Here is a 16,108-nt window from a genome sequence, read left to right on the forward strand (position 1 = left end):
TTCAGTACTTCTGTCCTCACCTAAAGGACGTTCAGTCCTCACCTAAAGGACATTCAGTACTTCAGTCCTCACCTGAAGGTTCCAGAAGTGTAGCCCCCCTTCTTTCCAGGCAGACATCGGTAGGTCCCGATCACCTGGACTCTGTCTCCTGGCTTGACCACGTCCACCAGATCATTGTCCAGTATGATGTCCACCGAGCGGGGAAGCTGACCAGCAGGAGCCTTCTCTGGCATCTCCTGGACTGTTATAGTCTGGTGGTCCTTGTAGACGGATAGACCAAACTCCGTCTCCAACGGGTTGTTCTCCTCATCCTAGAGAGGGATGGAGAGAGAGAAAATTAGAGAGATGGGGATGGAGAGAAAGAGAGAGAGCAAGAGAGAGAGAGAAAGAGAGAGGGAGAGAGAGAGAAAAAGAGATAGGGAGAGATGGAGAGAGGAGAGAGAGAGTAAAAGAGAGGAGAGAGAGAGAAAAAGAGAGAGGGAGAGAGAGGAGAAAGAGAAAAAAAGAGAGAGGGAGAGAGAGGAGAGAGAGAAGTGGTGAGTGTGTGTGATGGGTCAGTGGTCCTTGTAGATGGACAGACCAAACTGTCACCAACAGAGTTATCCTCCTGTGTGTGTGTTTACCTTGGTAGGGTAGATAGCAGAGGAAGGGAAGGCGTCCAGGCTAGTCATGTCTGTATATTTGCGCTCCATGGTCTTCTTGGTGACTGGACAGTAGTGGACGCTACGCACTACTTTTGGACGGACCAGAGAACCTACAGAGATTAACAGAAATATATATTAGAAACTGGGTGGTTCCCGCCCTGAATGCTGATTGACTGACAGCCGTGGTATATCAGACCGTATACCACAGGTATGACAAAACGTATTTTTTTTTACTGCTTTTATTACGTTGGTTACCAGTTTATAATAACAATAAGGCACCTGGGGGGGGGGGGGGGGGGTTGTGGCACTCTATGTTGCATCGTGCCTAAGAACAGCCCTTAGCCTTTGTATGTTGGCCATATACCACACCCTCCCGGGCCTGCAATTCTACCTTGTTCTTATGCTACCCGAGTGACTCTAAACAGAAAATCAATGGGGGGGGGGGGGGGTGCCATGACATCTGTGGAATGCTAGATTCTCTCTGTCTAGTTTTTATTTTGGCAGATTGTTGGTTCTCAAAGATGAAGTTATCTGTTGTTGTTTTTTTGCAGTGGCGGCCACAATTTATCAGCGGCATATTGGGCGAACGCTGCTGGACATTCCAGACACTCGGGGTAGCCTCCTAACTCGAGGTAAACTAGGGGTGTGAGCGTTTAAACTAAATTGAGACCCTTACCGTTAAGAAAAATCCCTAACTAAATGCAAACTTTGCGAGGTGGAATTGAGGTCCAGGTAATTGGTTTGTTACATACCTAATGTATACACTTTTTTTTAGGGAATGAGAGACATCCACAACCTAGTTATCCCAAACACTCACACTTGGTGACAATGCCCTCCACACAGACCATGCTGCCCAGCAGGCGAGAGGTGAGGGTTCGGGGGGAGACGTGTTTGTTCCCAAAGCTTCCCTCCAGACCAACGAAGAACTCCTCGTACTGCTTGGCGTACGTAGCATCGACAGACGCCACAAAGTCCTTCAGAGCACGCTGAAACGCCAGCAGCTCTTCAAACGCATTAGTCATCAACCTGGGAAGAGAACACAGCTTCAGTTTAATTTAAATCCATAGTGTGATGTAATCGGGCCGTTATAGAAGTAGCAGCCCCTCATCTGCCTGATGTGGAAGACATTCCATCACAATAGTATTGACATGACATGGATATTCTTAGTCATGAACGTAAACATAAAATCTCTGTTTAAATATATCAGGACATTATGTCAGACATATAAATATATTAGGACATTATGTCGGACATATCATAGCTGTGTTAATGTAATCAACTAACGTGTAATAGATATCACTTATCCTGATGTCAACGCACAATTTTTTATTTTTTATTTAAGCTTTATTTAAACCAGACAAGTCAGTTAAGAACAAATTCTTATTTTACAATGATGGCCTACCCCGGTCAAACCCTCCCCTACCCCGGTCAAACCCTCCCCTACCCCGGTCAAACCCTCCCCTACCCCGGTCAAACCCCTCCCTACCCCGGTCAAACCCCCCCCCTACCCCGGTCAAACCCTCCCCTAACCCGGTCAAACCCTCCCCTACCCCGGTCAAACCCCCTCCCTACCCCGGTCAACCCCCCCCCTACCCCGGTCAACCCCCCCCCCCCACCCCGGTCAAACCCCCCCTACCCCGGTCAAACCCTCCTCTACCCCGGTCAAACCCTCCTCTACCCCGGTCAAACCCTCCCCTACCCCGGTCAAACCCTCCTCTACCCCGGTCAAACCCTCCTCTACCCCGGTCAAACCCTCCTCTACCCCGGTCAAACCCTCCCCTACCCCGGTCAAACCCTCCTCTACCCCGGTCAAACCCTCCTCTACCCCGGTCAAACCCTCCCCTACCCCGGACAACGCCGCCCCTACCCCGGACAACGCCGCCCTATGGGACTCCAGATCACATCCGGTTATCATACAGTTTGTTTGTAGGCTTATGTAGCCAAAATGTATCTACGATCGTATGCTATCAATTTACGTGTTTTGTATGCCATTTTAATATATGAGAATTAACCAACGATATCAGGCCACACCCGGCCATGATTACAGACACCTGTGTCTTGTCTTTTGACGCTAAATAAATGAGTCACCCCACAGTGTTTGTCATTATATCCTGATGAAGACTGTCCAAATGTTGGCCAAAAAATATGTTTTCATTGTTTTAAAAACAGCCCGGGATCAAACCAGGGTCTGTAGTGACGCCTCCAGCACTGACACGCAGTGCCTTAGACCGCTGCGCCACTCGGGAGCCCCATGGATAATGCGATTGCATTGTACACAGGTGTGTATAACTATGCAACTCTAAAGTGTTTAAATACAGTGTAAATACAGTGTAAATACAGTGTAAATACAGTGTAGTTACTGTTATCAAAATGTTTTAAAAGTGTCACTCCACAATGACAATAGTTGACAGTACAAAGAAATTAAAGACCACATTGTGGATCACTCAACTACAGGCGAACACGATAGGCATTCATGGTATAATGGTACACCAGGTTAATGTGTGTGTGTGTACCTGGTAGCCCGCGCCTCGTTGCGTCGTCTCAGGTCGTTGACGTTCACGATGAGTCGGTTCTTGTTCTCGCTGATCATGTCCCGTACCTTGCTCTGGTAGACCCCCTGGTCTTGCTGCGTCGGGAACCACACACACAGAGGAGGACGCCATTAGACCCTATCCGGGTCGAGTGATTGGCTGCATTCTCAACTCCATGCACTTTCACCATTACTGGCCATCATCTAACATTATCTGGTGGTTACTTCGCTAGCAACATATAGCTACTTGGTTAACTAGCCACAGTATTTAGTAACATTTAACAAACAACGCATTTGGTTGTTTATAAAAAAAATGTGCGTTAGATAGTAAGAACATTGTCCAAAGAGTTGCTAACTTTGATTTTATAGAGTTCGCCAGCTTGTAATGATTAAAAACCGTAAATGACGTAGATATGGTCATTTTAAACATTCTTATGGGGGGAAATAATGTAAATTAAAAGAGTTTTGGAATAAACTTCGAAAATAAGGTCTGAGGTTAACATGGGCTTAGGCGATCATATAGGTTTTGTTCTATGAGATAATACCAGTCAGTTAACATGACATTTATGAATTATTAAGACTTAACCGTTACAATACGTTTGTTTTATTATTACATAAACGCTTCAAAACGCATAAAAGTGATGATAGTTGATGAAGATTCTCATAGAACATAACACGTATATGTTCTCCTACGCCTGTGTTTCCCACATCACTTATTCTCGGCGTTTATCGAAAAACTATATTCATTTCCCGATCGGTTTTGCTCAACGAACAATGAAGGAGTTCGTGGCTACAAAAAGACGCCATTTGCTATTGCTCTCTATTGTCACTCATCGCCGCATGGTTTCCATATGTCCGTAGGCATACAAATAAGATGTATATTTTCAAACAGTTATGCTACTTACATCGTCATCTAGGAAATCCAGATATTCTCTCTGTGCCTCTCTCATCTCCCGATCGTCCACAGAATCAGCCGCCATTGCGTAATTCTATATTTTCCAAATATAACAAACTTCTACAGACTCCGACGTGACCGTTTCTACTTAGGTCTTTACAGAAGTGCAAGATTTTCGCGCCACAAAGTACGCGGTGAACTCAGTTCTGACGCTTGATTGGTCCATGTGACACACTCTACTTTGCATATTTGGCGCGGAATCTGTATCAGTCCAATCAGATACCATATTTCCAGAAGTTGGACCCGCCCCGTTAGCAACTCGCGGGAAATTTTCAGACATGAGGGCTGCAAAAGGTAGCCTGAGTGCCAGGCTTTATGTAATACCATGCTCGTCTCTCTCTCTCTCTCTCTCTCTCTCTCTCTCTCTCTCTCTCTCTCTCTCTCTCTCTCTCTGTGTTTATTTATTTGTATTTACTTAACGATTATTTAAATAGGCAAGTCAGTTAAGAACACATTCTTATTTACAATGACGGCCTACAACGTGTCGAACGACGTTGCACTGACAATTCTTTCTCTCTTGTCTTTCCACTGGTTCTCACAAGAACAAATGAGAAACAAAATAGTTCAACACATTGAAAAGGTTACTGTCATAACCGCCAAATCCTTGTCACACATGTTAACGCCAAACATCACAGGCTATCTGGGACCAGGCTATCTATGAAAGACGGGGCTTGGAAGAAATATAACATGCGCAGTAGGCAGCTGGCTCTGAGGGGACGATCTTCCTCGGTTGGTGCAGTAGATGGCGCTATTTAGCTACAACAAATTGTGACCATTGCATTATTTACAAGTTATGTATTTATTGTAGATTAATTAATAGATATGGTCTGTATTTAAACGTATACTGAGGCCCTGCAATGTTGACATGTAAAAATGCCAAAATGACCTTCAGATTAAAAATATATATTATTAGAACGTAATTAGAAATCATTAATCAACATTTCATGTGAAGCTACCTTATTTTTTATTTGTTTTTTAATTTTCTATTTAACCTTTAAGTCAGTTAAGAACACATTCCTATGATTGAATTAATATAAGCCATGTTTCTCCTGTGCATGGGGGGGGGGGGGGGGGGTTTGTTTAGTTATTCAAGGGTGTCACACCCCAATAACCTGCAGGGACACAAAGTAGGTGAAGATGGCTGAGGGTTGGTCTAGAGGGGGGCGAGGCTAGGAGAATGAAGCATTTTTTACAAACACCTGAAACAGCCTTTTCCTGCAATCTAGAGCCATAATCATTAGGCATAGTTCTATGTAAAACCTATGTAAATGTTTCTTCATATCTCAGCATGCCTCTTTTAAGCTTTCTTTATCCTCCTGACTAAACATGCTTCTCTGCATCACTGCTCAAATCTGGGTAAAAGATTGAAAGAAATGTGAGTCTTATTCAATACATTTAGTTATTGCTTGCTTTTCTAAAACTGACTGTTCACAGCCACTGGTGATGTTTGGTATTTGATAACTGACTGTTCACAGCAACAGGTGATGTTTGGTATTTGATAACTGACTGTTCACAGCAACAGGCGTGTTGTATGGTATTTGATAACTGACTGTTCACAGCCACGGGTGTTGTTTGGTATTTGATAACTGACTGTTCACAGCAACAGGCGTGTTGTATGGTATTTGATAACTGACTGTTCACAGCAACAGGCGTGTTGTATGGTATTTGATAACTGACTGTTCACAGCAACAGGCGTGTTGTATGGTATTTGATAACTGACTGTTCACAGCAACAGGCGTGTTGTTTGGTATTTGATAACTGACTGTTCACAGCAACAGGCGTGTTGTATGGTATTTGATAACTGACTGTTCACAGCAACAGGCGTGTTGTATGGTATTTGATAACTGACTGTTCACAGCAACAGGCGTGTTGTATGGTATTTGATAACTGACTGTTCACAGCAACAGGCGTGTTGTATGGTATTTGATAACTGACTGTTCACAGCAACAGGCGTGTTGTATGGTATTTGATAACTGACTGTTCACAGCAACAGGCGTGTTGTATGGTATTTGATAACTGACTGTTCACAGCAACAGGCGTGTTGTATGGTATTTGATAACTGACTGTTCACAGCAACAGGCGTGTTGTATGGTATTTGATAACTGACTGTTCACAGCAACAGGCGTGTTGTATGGTATTTTATAACTGTGACTGTTCTGTGACTGTTCAGGAGCAGATAGAGAGGTGAAATGTCTATATTTTTGAACATTCATTTGAAGATGAAAGGAGGATAATAGCTTGTCTAGCATGTTTAAAAATGTTTAAAAATATATACATGTATATTTTTTAACTCTCTCATTCCTTCTTATGTGGAGAACCTGTGCCTTTCTCTCTAACCATGGTCTAGGTTTGACAGAGGTTTGTTTAAAGCTTATAATAGGGCACTTACTTTTGCAATGCATACAAGGCCCTCCCCCGCCCTCCTTTCGGCAAATCTGACCACGACTCCATTTTTCTCCTCCCTTCATATATAGGCAGAAACTCAAACAGGAAGTACCAGTGCTAAGGACTATTCAACGCTGGTCTGACCAATCGGGAATCAACGCTTCATGATTGTTTTGATCACGCGGACTGGGATATGTTCCGGGTAGACTCAGAGAATAATATCGAAGTATACGCTGATTCGGTGAGTGAGTTTATAAGGAAGTGTATAGGAGATGTTGTACCTACTGTGACTATTAAATCCTACCCTAACCAGAAACCGCGGATAGACGGCGGCATTTGTGCAAAACTGAAAGCGCCAAACACCACATTTAACCATGGCAGGTGACTGGGAATATGTGTAACGGCTTTCTTCCTGGGGTGAAGGAGAGGACCAAAATGCAGCGCGGCTAGTGTTCAACATGATTTAATAAAGAAGAGACAATAACGTGAACACTATACAAAATACAATATAACAAATGTGAAAACCGAGACAGTCCTATCTGGTGCAGAACACAAAGACAGAAGACAACCACCCACAATCCCCAACACAAAACAAGCCACCTATATATGATTCTCAATCAGGGACAACGATTGACAGCTGCCTCTGATTGAGAACCATATTAGGCTGAACACAGAAACAGACAAACTAGACACACAACATAGAATTCCCACCCAGCTCACGTCCTGACCAACACTAAACAAGAAAAACACATAAGAACTATGGTCAGGACGTGACAATATGGCAGAATACAAACAGTGTAGTTATTCCCGCTGCAAGGCAATCAAACAAGCAAAATGTTAGTATAGAGACAAAGTGGAGTCGCAATTCAACGGCTCAGACATGAGATAACAGTGTCTACAGACAATCACAGACTACAAAAGGAAAACCAGCCACGTCGCCGAGACCGACGTTTTGCTCCCAGACAAACTAAACACCTTCTTCGCCCGCTTTGAGGATAACACAGTGCCACCGATGCGGCCCGCTACCAAGGACTGTGGGCTCTCCTTCTCTGTGACCGACTTGAGTAAGACATTTAAACGTTTATTTGCATCTGATTATAATGGACCAATGAACGTTCATCGTTTATTTGCGTATATCCTCCTAGTTCTGGTGCTGGTCTCTTTCAAAAGCAAGAGAGATTGTGCAGTATGGCATCTTCTGTCACTTTGTCTGCTTTGGCTTCCATGTATTTTTCATCACCAAGTGTCAGAGAAGTTCAGTCAGAACCTCTGTATATCCACAGCACACTTCGCACTGCACACTACACACTGCACACTTCGCACTGCACACTACACACTGCACACTACGCACAGCACACTACACACAGCACACTACACACAGCACACTACACACAGCACACTACACACTGCACACTACACACTACACACAGCACACTTCACACTGCACACTACACACTGCACACTTCGCACTGCACACTTCGCACTGCACACTTCACACTGCACACTACGCACTGCACACTACACACAGCACACTACACACTGCACACAGTACACCACACAGCACACTTCACACTTCACACTACACACAGCACACTACACACTGCACACTACACACAGCACACTTCACACTACACACTGCACACGTCACACTACACACTACACACTGCACACTACACACAGCACACTTCACACTGCACACTACACACAGCACACTACACACTACACACAGCACACTACGCACTGCACACTACACACAGCACACTACACACTGCACACAGTACACCACACAGCACACTTCACACTTCACACTACACACAGCACACTACACACTGCACACTACACACAGCACACTTCACACTACACACTGCACACGTCACACTACACACTACACACTGCACACTACACACAGCACACTTCACACTGCACACTACACACTGCACACTGCACACTACACACTGCACACTACACACTGCACACTACACACTACACACTACACACTGCACACTGCACACAGCACACTACACACAGCACACTACACACAGCACACTACACACTGCACACAGTACACTATGCAGCGCACACTTCGCATCAGACTGCAAATCAAGTGATTCCCAAACCACACCCTACCAACTCACTCGGAGGGCTCTCTGTTGCCAAGTGTTGCTGACAAAACTTTTAACTTGGGAGGTATTTCATCTGTTACATCTGCAGGGGCGCACTAGCCATCTGGCATTTTGGGCAATGCCAGATGGGCTGGTCTAACTTGGGTATTTTGCAAAAAATTATAATTATCTGGCCTCATACAGTAGTGTGGAAGCCCAGCCAGGGACAAAAAGCCATATTTACAACCTTTGTGTTGTGATAATTGCGTTGTTTGCTCGATAACCTGTTAGTTCCTATGCCTTGCCATCGTGATATATGGGCCTAAAGGCCGAGACAATAACAAGACACAGTGGCAGAATAAATTCAAACACACCTTTGTTTCATCACACAACTGGAGAGAAACCTCTGTCCAGTGAAGTCCACAAAGCACATTGTATGTAACAAAATGCCACAAGGTCTGAAATAGACACCAAAGTCGACATACTGTACAAACAATTATCTAGTCCAATGGCGACACGTCATTCAGGGCAGGTGGGGCATTTTTGTTTTTCTTGCCTGTTTTGCATGTTATTTTGGCATTAATACGTGTCACATATCTCATATGCAAACAGTGTAAAAGAATATATGTTTTGAGCGGTCATCCAACTCGGAATTCCAAGTCGGGAACTCAGTCCTCTTTCTAGAGCTCCGACCTGAAGATCACTGACGTCATGATTCGACCTTGTTTTCCGCGTTTCCAGTTGTCTTGAAAGCCCCGTAAATCCAGAGAATGACAGATTTTGATGGCAAAGTTTGTTGACACAAAATTTGCCTAAAAAGGACCACCGCACCTTCCTGTAACAAGGTGAGTCCATAAATGTCTTATATTTAGCTGAATAAATTATGTAATATGCCAGTGAGATATGTATACTGTAGCTAAGAAAGTAATACGAAGTGTATGTTGTGTAGTAAGCTCTTAGTAGCCCATGTGCCTCACCCTAATAATTTGGTCCCTTTCCCCTCATAACTTAGCCTACTGTTCTGACTTGGTGGTGCACATGTAGCCTAAAGCCTGTTTTAGAGAAATGTAATCATCGAATATTGTAAGAGCTTTCATTGTCTGCTTATTTTCCAACCTTTATTTATCCTACGGTTCTGACTTGGTGTACATGGAGAACACTGTAAGAATGGCCCATGCTCTGAATTCTGTCGCTGTACATTTCAAAAGTGCTGAACAAATAGTTATATTCACTAAGTCTGTCTTAGCTCGCTCATTAATGTCTTAATCGAAATTACGGATTGCCTTATGCCATAGTTTGTACATCTCAATTGTCAGTAGAAACCACATTTGTTTAAGCAAGTCAGCCATATCAGCTATGTTTTTTTAAAGGCAGTAAATTAAGCTGAATGAACTGTTTCGCTGCCAGACAAGGCTCCGCTGAAAGCCAGGTGTAGCAGTGTAAGGTGTTGGGACTGCTTGTAAGGGCTGTCGCTCTCCTCATCCTCGGACGAGGAGAGGAGAGAAGGATCATCAGACCAAAATGCAGCATTAGGGAAATAAGCCATCTTTTATTTAACACGACGATGGCAACACGAAAAAACAAAACACTTTCAAAAATACAAAACAAGAAAACGACGTAGACGAAACCTGAACATAAACTTACATAACTAAACGTAACACTTACGGACAGGAAACAGACTACATCGAAACGAATTGAACAACCGAACAGTCCCGTATGGTGCAAGACATAACACAGATACGGAAGACAATCACCCACAAACAAACAGTGAGAACACCCTACCTAAATATGACTCTTAATTAGAGGAAAACGCAAACCACCTGCCTCTAATTAAGAGCCATACCAGGCAACCCAAAACCAACATAGAAACAGAAAACATAGACTGCCCACCCAAAACACACACCCTGACCATAAACACATACAAAAACAACATAAAACAGGTCAGGACCGTTACACTGCTGTTGGGACTCTGCTGTTGGGACAGCTTTATGTAGGCCCTAACAGTTGGTGGGCACTGTTTGTTGCCGTTATAGTGCAATGAATGTATTGTTTAGTGTTTTGATGTGTTGTGGCTTTGCTGGCATGTAACTAAAAACATTTGTTTAAGCCCCACCAAGATTGACATGCAAAATATCTGGCCCTGATCTAGACTAAGTTATACAACATCATGTTTTAATCTCCTGCTCTGCTAACTAGCTAGCTACTAACATCAATCAAATCGAACTTTATCTACACTACCGTTAAAAAGTTTGGGGTCACTTAGAAATGTCTTTTGTTTTTTAAATAAAAGCAAATTTTTTGTTCATTAAAATAACATCAAATTGATCAGAAATACAGTGTAGACATTGTTAATGTTGTAAATGACTATTGTAGCTAGAAACGGCAGATTATTTATGGAATATCTACAAAGACGTACAGAGACCCATTATCAGCAACCATCACTCCTGTGTTCCAATGGCGTGTTGTGTTAATGAAACTGCCAGTTGAGGACTTGTGAGGGGTCTTTTTCTCAAACTAGACACTCTAATGTACTTGTCCTCTTGCTCAGTTGTGCACCAGGGCCTCCCACTCCTGTTTCTATTCTGGCTAGATCCAATTTGCGCTGTTCTGTGAAGGGAGTATTACATAGTGTTGTACGAGATCTTCAGTTTCTTGCCAATTTCTCAAATGGAATAGCCTTCATTTCTCAGAACAAGTATAGACTGACGAGTTTCAGAAGAAAGTTCTTTGTTTCTGGCCATTTTGAGCCTGTAATCGAACCCACAAATGCTGATGCTCCAGATACTCAACTAGTCTAAAGAAGGCCAGTTGTATTGCTTCTTTAATCAGGACAACAGTTTTCAGCTGTGCTAACATAATTGCAAAAGGGTTTTCTAATGATCAATTAGCCATTTAAAATGATAAACTTGGATGTGTTAACACCTCACACCCTGTTGTAAATCAAGGACAGAACATTCATCTCCCTCTCCAATGTTCACCAGAGGAATGTGCCTTTGTTTCACAGACTTTTCCCCACCGAAACGCTAACGCGTTCTAAAATCAAATCAAATCAAGCTTTATTAGTCACATGAGCCGAATACTACAGGTGTAGACCTTACAGTGAAATGCTTACTTACAAGCCCCTATCCAACAATACAGTTTTAAAAAATACGGATAAGAATAAGAAATTAAATGAACAAATAATTAAAGAGCAGCAGTAAAATCAGAGCCGGTGTAGTACGATTTGATCTTAGTCCTGTATTGATGCTTTGCCTGTCTGATGGTTCGTCGGAGGGCATAGCGGGATTTCTTATACGCTCCGGGTTAGAGTCCCACTCCTTGACAGCGGCAGCTCTAGCCTTTAGCTCAGTGCGGATGTTGCCTGTAATCCATGGCTTCTGATTGGGGTATGTACGTACAGTCACTGTGGAGACAACGTCCTCAATGCATGGATGAGCGTTTTCTTGTTTGCTTATGGCGGAATACAGCTAATTCAATGCTGTCTTGGTGCCTCAGTCTGTGGTGGTATGTAAACAGCTATAAAAAATACAGATGAAAACTCTCTTGGTATCAGGTATGAAGGTAAGACCCAGATGCAGACACGTCAAATGAACAATGGTTTAATAATCCAACAGGGGCAGGCAATAGACAGGTCAAGGCAGGCAGGGGTCAGTATACCAGAGGTGGGGCAACGGTACCGGACGGCAGTCAGGGTCAGGGTAGGCAGAGGTCATTAATCCAGAGGTGGGTTTAAGGTACAGGTCGGCAGGCAGGTCTCAGGGTCAGGCAGACGGGCTCAGAGTGAAGACAGGCAAGGGTCAAAACCAGGAGGGCGAGATTTGGAAAAGCAAGAGCTGAGAACAAAAATGCTGGTTGACTTGACAAACAAGACGAACTGGCAACAGACAAACAGAGAACACGGGTATAAATACACAGGGGATAATGGGGAAGATGGGCGACACCTGGAGGGGGTAGAGACAATCACAAAGACAGGTGAAACAGAGCAGGGTGTGACACTAGGTAGGTAGTGTGGTCTACAGCTTATCATGAGATACTCTACCTCAGGCGAGCAACAGCTTGAGACTTCCTTAGATATTGTGCACCAGCTGTTATTTACAAAAATACATAGACCGCCGCCCCTTGTCCTACCAGACGCCACTGTTCTATCCTGTCGGTAGAGCGTATAACCAGCCAGCTGTATGTTGATAGTGTCGTCATTCAGCCATGACTCCGTGAAGCATAAGATATTACAGTTTTGAATGTCGCGTTGGTAGTTTAATCTTCCGCGTAGGTCATCGATTTTATTCTCCAAAGATTACACGTTTACTAGCAGAATGGAAGGAAGTGGGGGTTTATTCAATCGCCTATGAATTCTCAGAAGGCAGTCCGCCCTCTGGACCCTTTTTCTCCACCTCCTCTTCACGCAAATCACGGCGATCTGGGCCTGTTCCCGAGAAGGCAGAATATCATTCCCGTCGGGCTCGTCAGACTCATTAAAGGAAAAAAAGGATTCTGCCAGTCCGTGGTGAGTAATCACAGTCCTGATGTCCAGAAGTTATTTTCGGTCGTAAGAGACGGTAGCAGCAACATTATGTACAAAATACGTTTTTTTTTTTTTACAAACAACGCAAATAAACAAACAAAAAAACACAGTCGTTTGGGGACACGTAAAACTTCAGCCTTCTTCTCTGGCGCCATGTGTCACGCCCTGGCCTTAGTATTCTTTGTTTTCTTTATTATTTTAGTTAGGTCAGGGTGTGACATGGGGAATGTTTGTGTTTTATCGGTTTTGGGTGGTTATATGGTAAAGGGGGTGTTGGGTGTAGTGTATGAGTTTGTGTTGAGTGTATATGTCTAGCTGTGTCTATGTTGGTGTAGTTGTCTAGGAGAGTCTATGGTTGCCTGAATGGGTTCCCAATTAGAGACAGCTGATTTCTGTTGTCTCTGATTGGGAGCCATATTTAAGGTAACCATAGGCTTTCGTTTGATGTGGGTAATTGTCTATGTTTTACGTTTGTAGCCTGTATGTGTACTACGTTCATAGCTTCACGGTCGTTTGTTTGTTTTGTTAGTTTTGTAATAGTGTTTTGTTTTCGGTTCTCCTTCTTTATAATAAAAAGGAAGATGGCTTATTTTCCTAATGCTGCGTTTTGGTCCGTCAATCCTCCACACGATCGTGACAGAATTACCCACCAATACAGGACCAAGCGGCATGTAAAGCGGCAACAGGACCCACCTACACAGGATTCTTGGACATGGGAGGAGATACTGGATGGTAAGGGGCCGTGGGCACAACCGGGAGAATATCGCCTTTCTCGTGAAGAGCTGGAGGCAGCGAAAGCCGAGAGGAGGCGATATGAGGAGGCAGCACGGAAGCAAGGCTGGAGACCCGTGAGTAATACCCAAAAATTTCTTGGGGAGGGGCTCATGGGGAGTGTGGCGAGTCCAGATGGGAGATCTGCGTCAACTTCCCGTGCTACCCGTGAGGACTCTAAGAGGGAACCTGAGCCAGTCGGGCTGATATTGGAGGTGAGCAATGGGAATGATACAGAGACTGTTAAGGATTTATTGGGGAGGTTGGAAGAGAGTGAAATGAGGGAGCTGCTGTGTTGGTGCGTGAGGCACAAGATCCACCCGACAGAGCGTGTGCGGGATGTGATGTTACCTGAGTCAGCTCTCCATGCTCGTCCTGATGTGCGTGCTAACCGTCTGGGAATGACAGTCCCACGAACCAGGCCTCCTGTACGCCTCCCTAGTCCTGCACCTCCTGTATTAGCCCCACGTACTAACTCTCCTGTGACAGTCCCCAGCCCAGTACAACCAGTGCCTCCTCCACGCACTAGCCCTATGGTGCGTGTCTCCAGCCTTTTACCACCAGTGCCTAAACCACGCACCAAGCCTCCTGTGTGTCCCCAGAGTCCTGTGCGTCCTGTTGCTGCTCCCCGCACTAGCCCTGAGATGCGTGTCCCCAGTCCGGTACCACTAGTTCCGGTACCACGCACTAGGCCTAACGTGCGCTCCCAGGGTCCAGTATGCCCTGTTCCTTCTCCCCGCACTAGCCCTGAGATGCGTGTCCCCAGCCCGGTACCACCAGTTCCGGCACCACGCACCAGGCCTACAGTGCACCTCAGCCGGCCAGAGTCTGCCGTCTGCACAGCGATGCCTGAACTGCCCGTCTGCCAAGCGCCATCTGAGCCATCCGTCTACCCAGCGCCATCTGAGCCATCCGTCTACCCAGCGCCATCTGAGCCATCCGTCTGCCCCGAGCCATTAGAGCCGCCCGTCTGCCCCGAGCCGTCAGAGCCATTCGTCAGTCAGGAGCCGCTAGAGTCATTCGTCAGACAGGATCTGCCAGAGCCGCCAACCAGACAGGATCTGCAAGAGCCGCCAACCAGACAGGATCTGCCAGAGCCGCCAACCAGACAGGATCTGCCAGATCCGCCAGCCATCCATGTGCAGCCAGATCCGCCAGCCAGCCATGAGCAGCCAGATCCGTCAGCCAGCCATGAGCAGCCAGATCCGTCAGCCAGCCATGAGCAGCCAGATCCGTCAGCCAGCCATGAGCAGCCAGATCCGTCAGCCAGCCATGAGCTGCCAGATCCGTCAGCCAGCCACGAGCAGCCAGATCCGTCAGCCAGCCATGAGCAGCCAGATCCGTCAGCCAGCCATGAGCAGCCAGATCCGTCAGCCAGCCATGAGCAGCCAGATCCGTCAGCCAGCCATGAGCAGCCAGATCCGTCAGCCAGCCATGAGCAGCCAGATCCGTCAGCCAGCCATGGGCCGTCCCTCAGTCCGGAGCTGCAGTCCCTCAGTCCGGAGCTGCAGTCCCTCAGTCCGGAGCTGCAGTCCCTCAGTCCGGAGCTGCAGTCCCTCAGTCCGGAGCTGCAGTCCCTCAGTCCGGAGCTGCAGTCCCTCAGTCCGGAGCTGCCCCTTATCCTGGTGCTCTCCCTTATCCTGGTGCTGCCCCTTATCCTGGTACTGCCCCTTAGTCCGGAGCTGCCCCTTAGTCCGGAGCTGCCCCTTAGTCCGGAACTGCCCCTTAATTCAGTGGGGTTAATGTGGAGGGGGGTCATTTGGAGGAAGCTAAGGAGGCGGTTAGTGACTGTGGTGGGGTGGGGACCACGACCAGTGCCGGAGCCGCCACCGTGGAAGGAAGCCCACCCAGACCCTCCCCTAGACTGTGTGCTGGTGCGCCCGGAGTTCGCACCTTAAGGGGGGGTTATGTCACGCCCTGGCCTTAGTATTCTTTGTTTTCTTTATTATTTTAGTTAGGTCAGGGTGTGACATGGGGAATGTTTGTGTTTTATCGGTTTTGGGTGGTTATATGGTAAAGGGGGTGTTGGGTGTAGTGTATGGGTTTGTGTTGAGTGTATATGTCTAGCTGTGTCTATGTTGGTGTAGTTGTCTAGGAGAGTCTATGGTTGCCTGAATGGGTTCCCAATTAGAGACAGCTGATTTCTGTTGTCACTGATTGGGAGCCATATTTAAGGTAACCATAGGCTTTCGTTTGATG

General features: G+C 45.7%; 1 protein-coding gene across 1 annotated transcript in view; it reads right to left on the reverse strand.

The window, feature by feature from the left end:
• Positions 1 to 4,245, reverse strand: part of LOC129817800 (DNA replication licensing factor MCM3-like) — a 21,550-nt gene extending 17,305 nt beyond the window's left edge. Inside the window, exons 1-5 of the mRNA XM_055873369.1 lie at positions 4,080 to 4,245; positions 3,158 to 3,270; positions 1,462 to 1,670; positions 624 to 754; positions 73 to 311 (exon numbers count right to left, since the gene is read on the reverse strand). Coding sequence (XP_055729344.1) covers positions 73 to 311; positions 624 to 754; positions 1,462 to 1,670; positions 3,158 to 3,270; positions 4,080 to 4,154 — 767 coding nt within the window. The 5' untranslated portion in view covers positions 4,155 to 4,245. The remainder of the gene's footprint in view (positions 1 to 72; positions 312 to 623; positions 755 to 1,461; positions 1,671 to 3,157; positions 3,271 to 4,079) is intronic.
• Between the last annotated feature and the right edge of the window lie 11,863 nt (positions 4,246 to 16,108).

This window comes from Salvelinus fontinalis, chromosome 20 (genome assembly GCF_029448725.1).
Source record: "Salvelinus fontinalis isolate EN_2023a chromosome 20, ASM2944872v1, whole genome shotgun sequence".
In the NCBI taxonomy this organism is placed as follows: Eukaryota; Metazoa; Chordata; class Actinopteri; order Salmoniformes; family Salmonidae; genus Salvelinus; species Salvelinus fontinalis.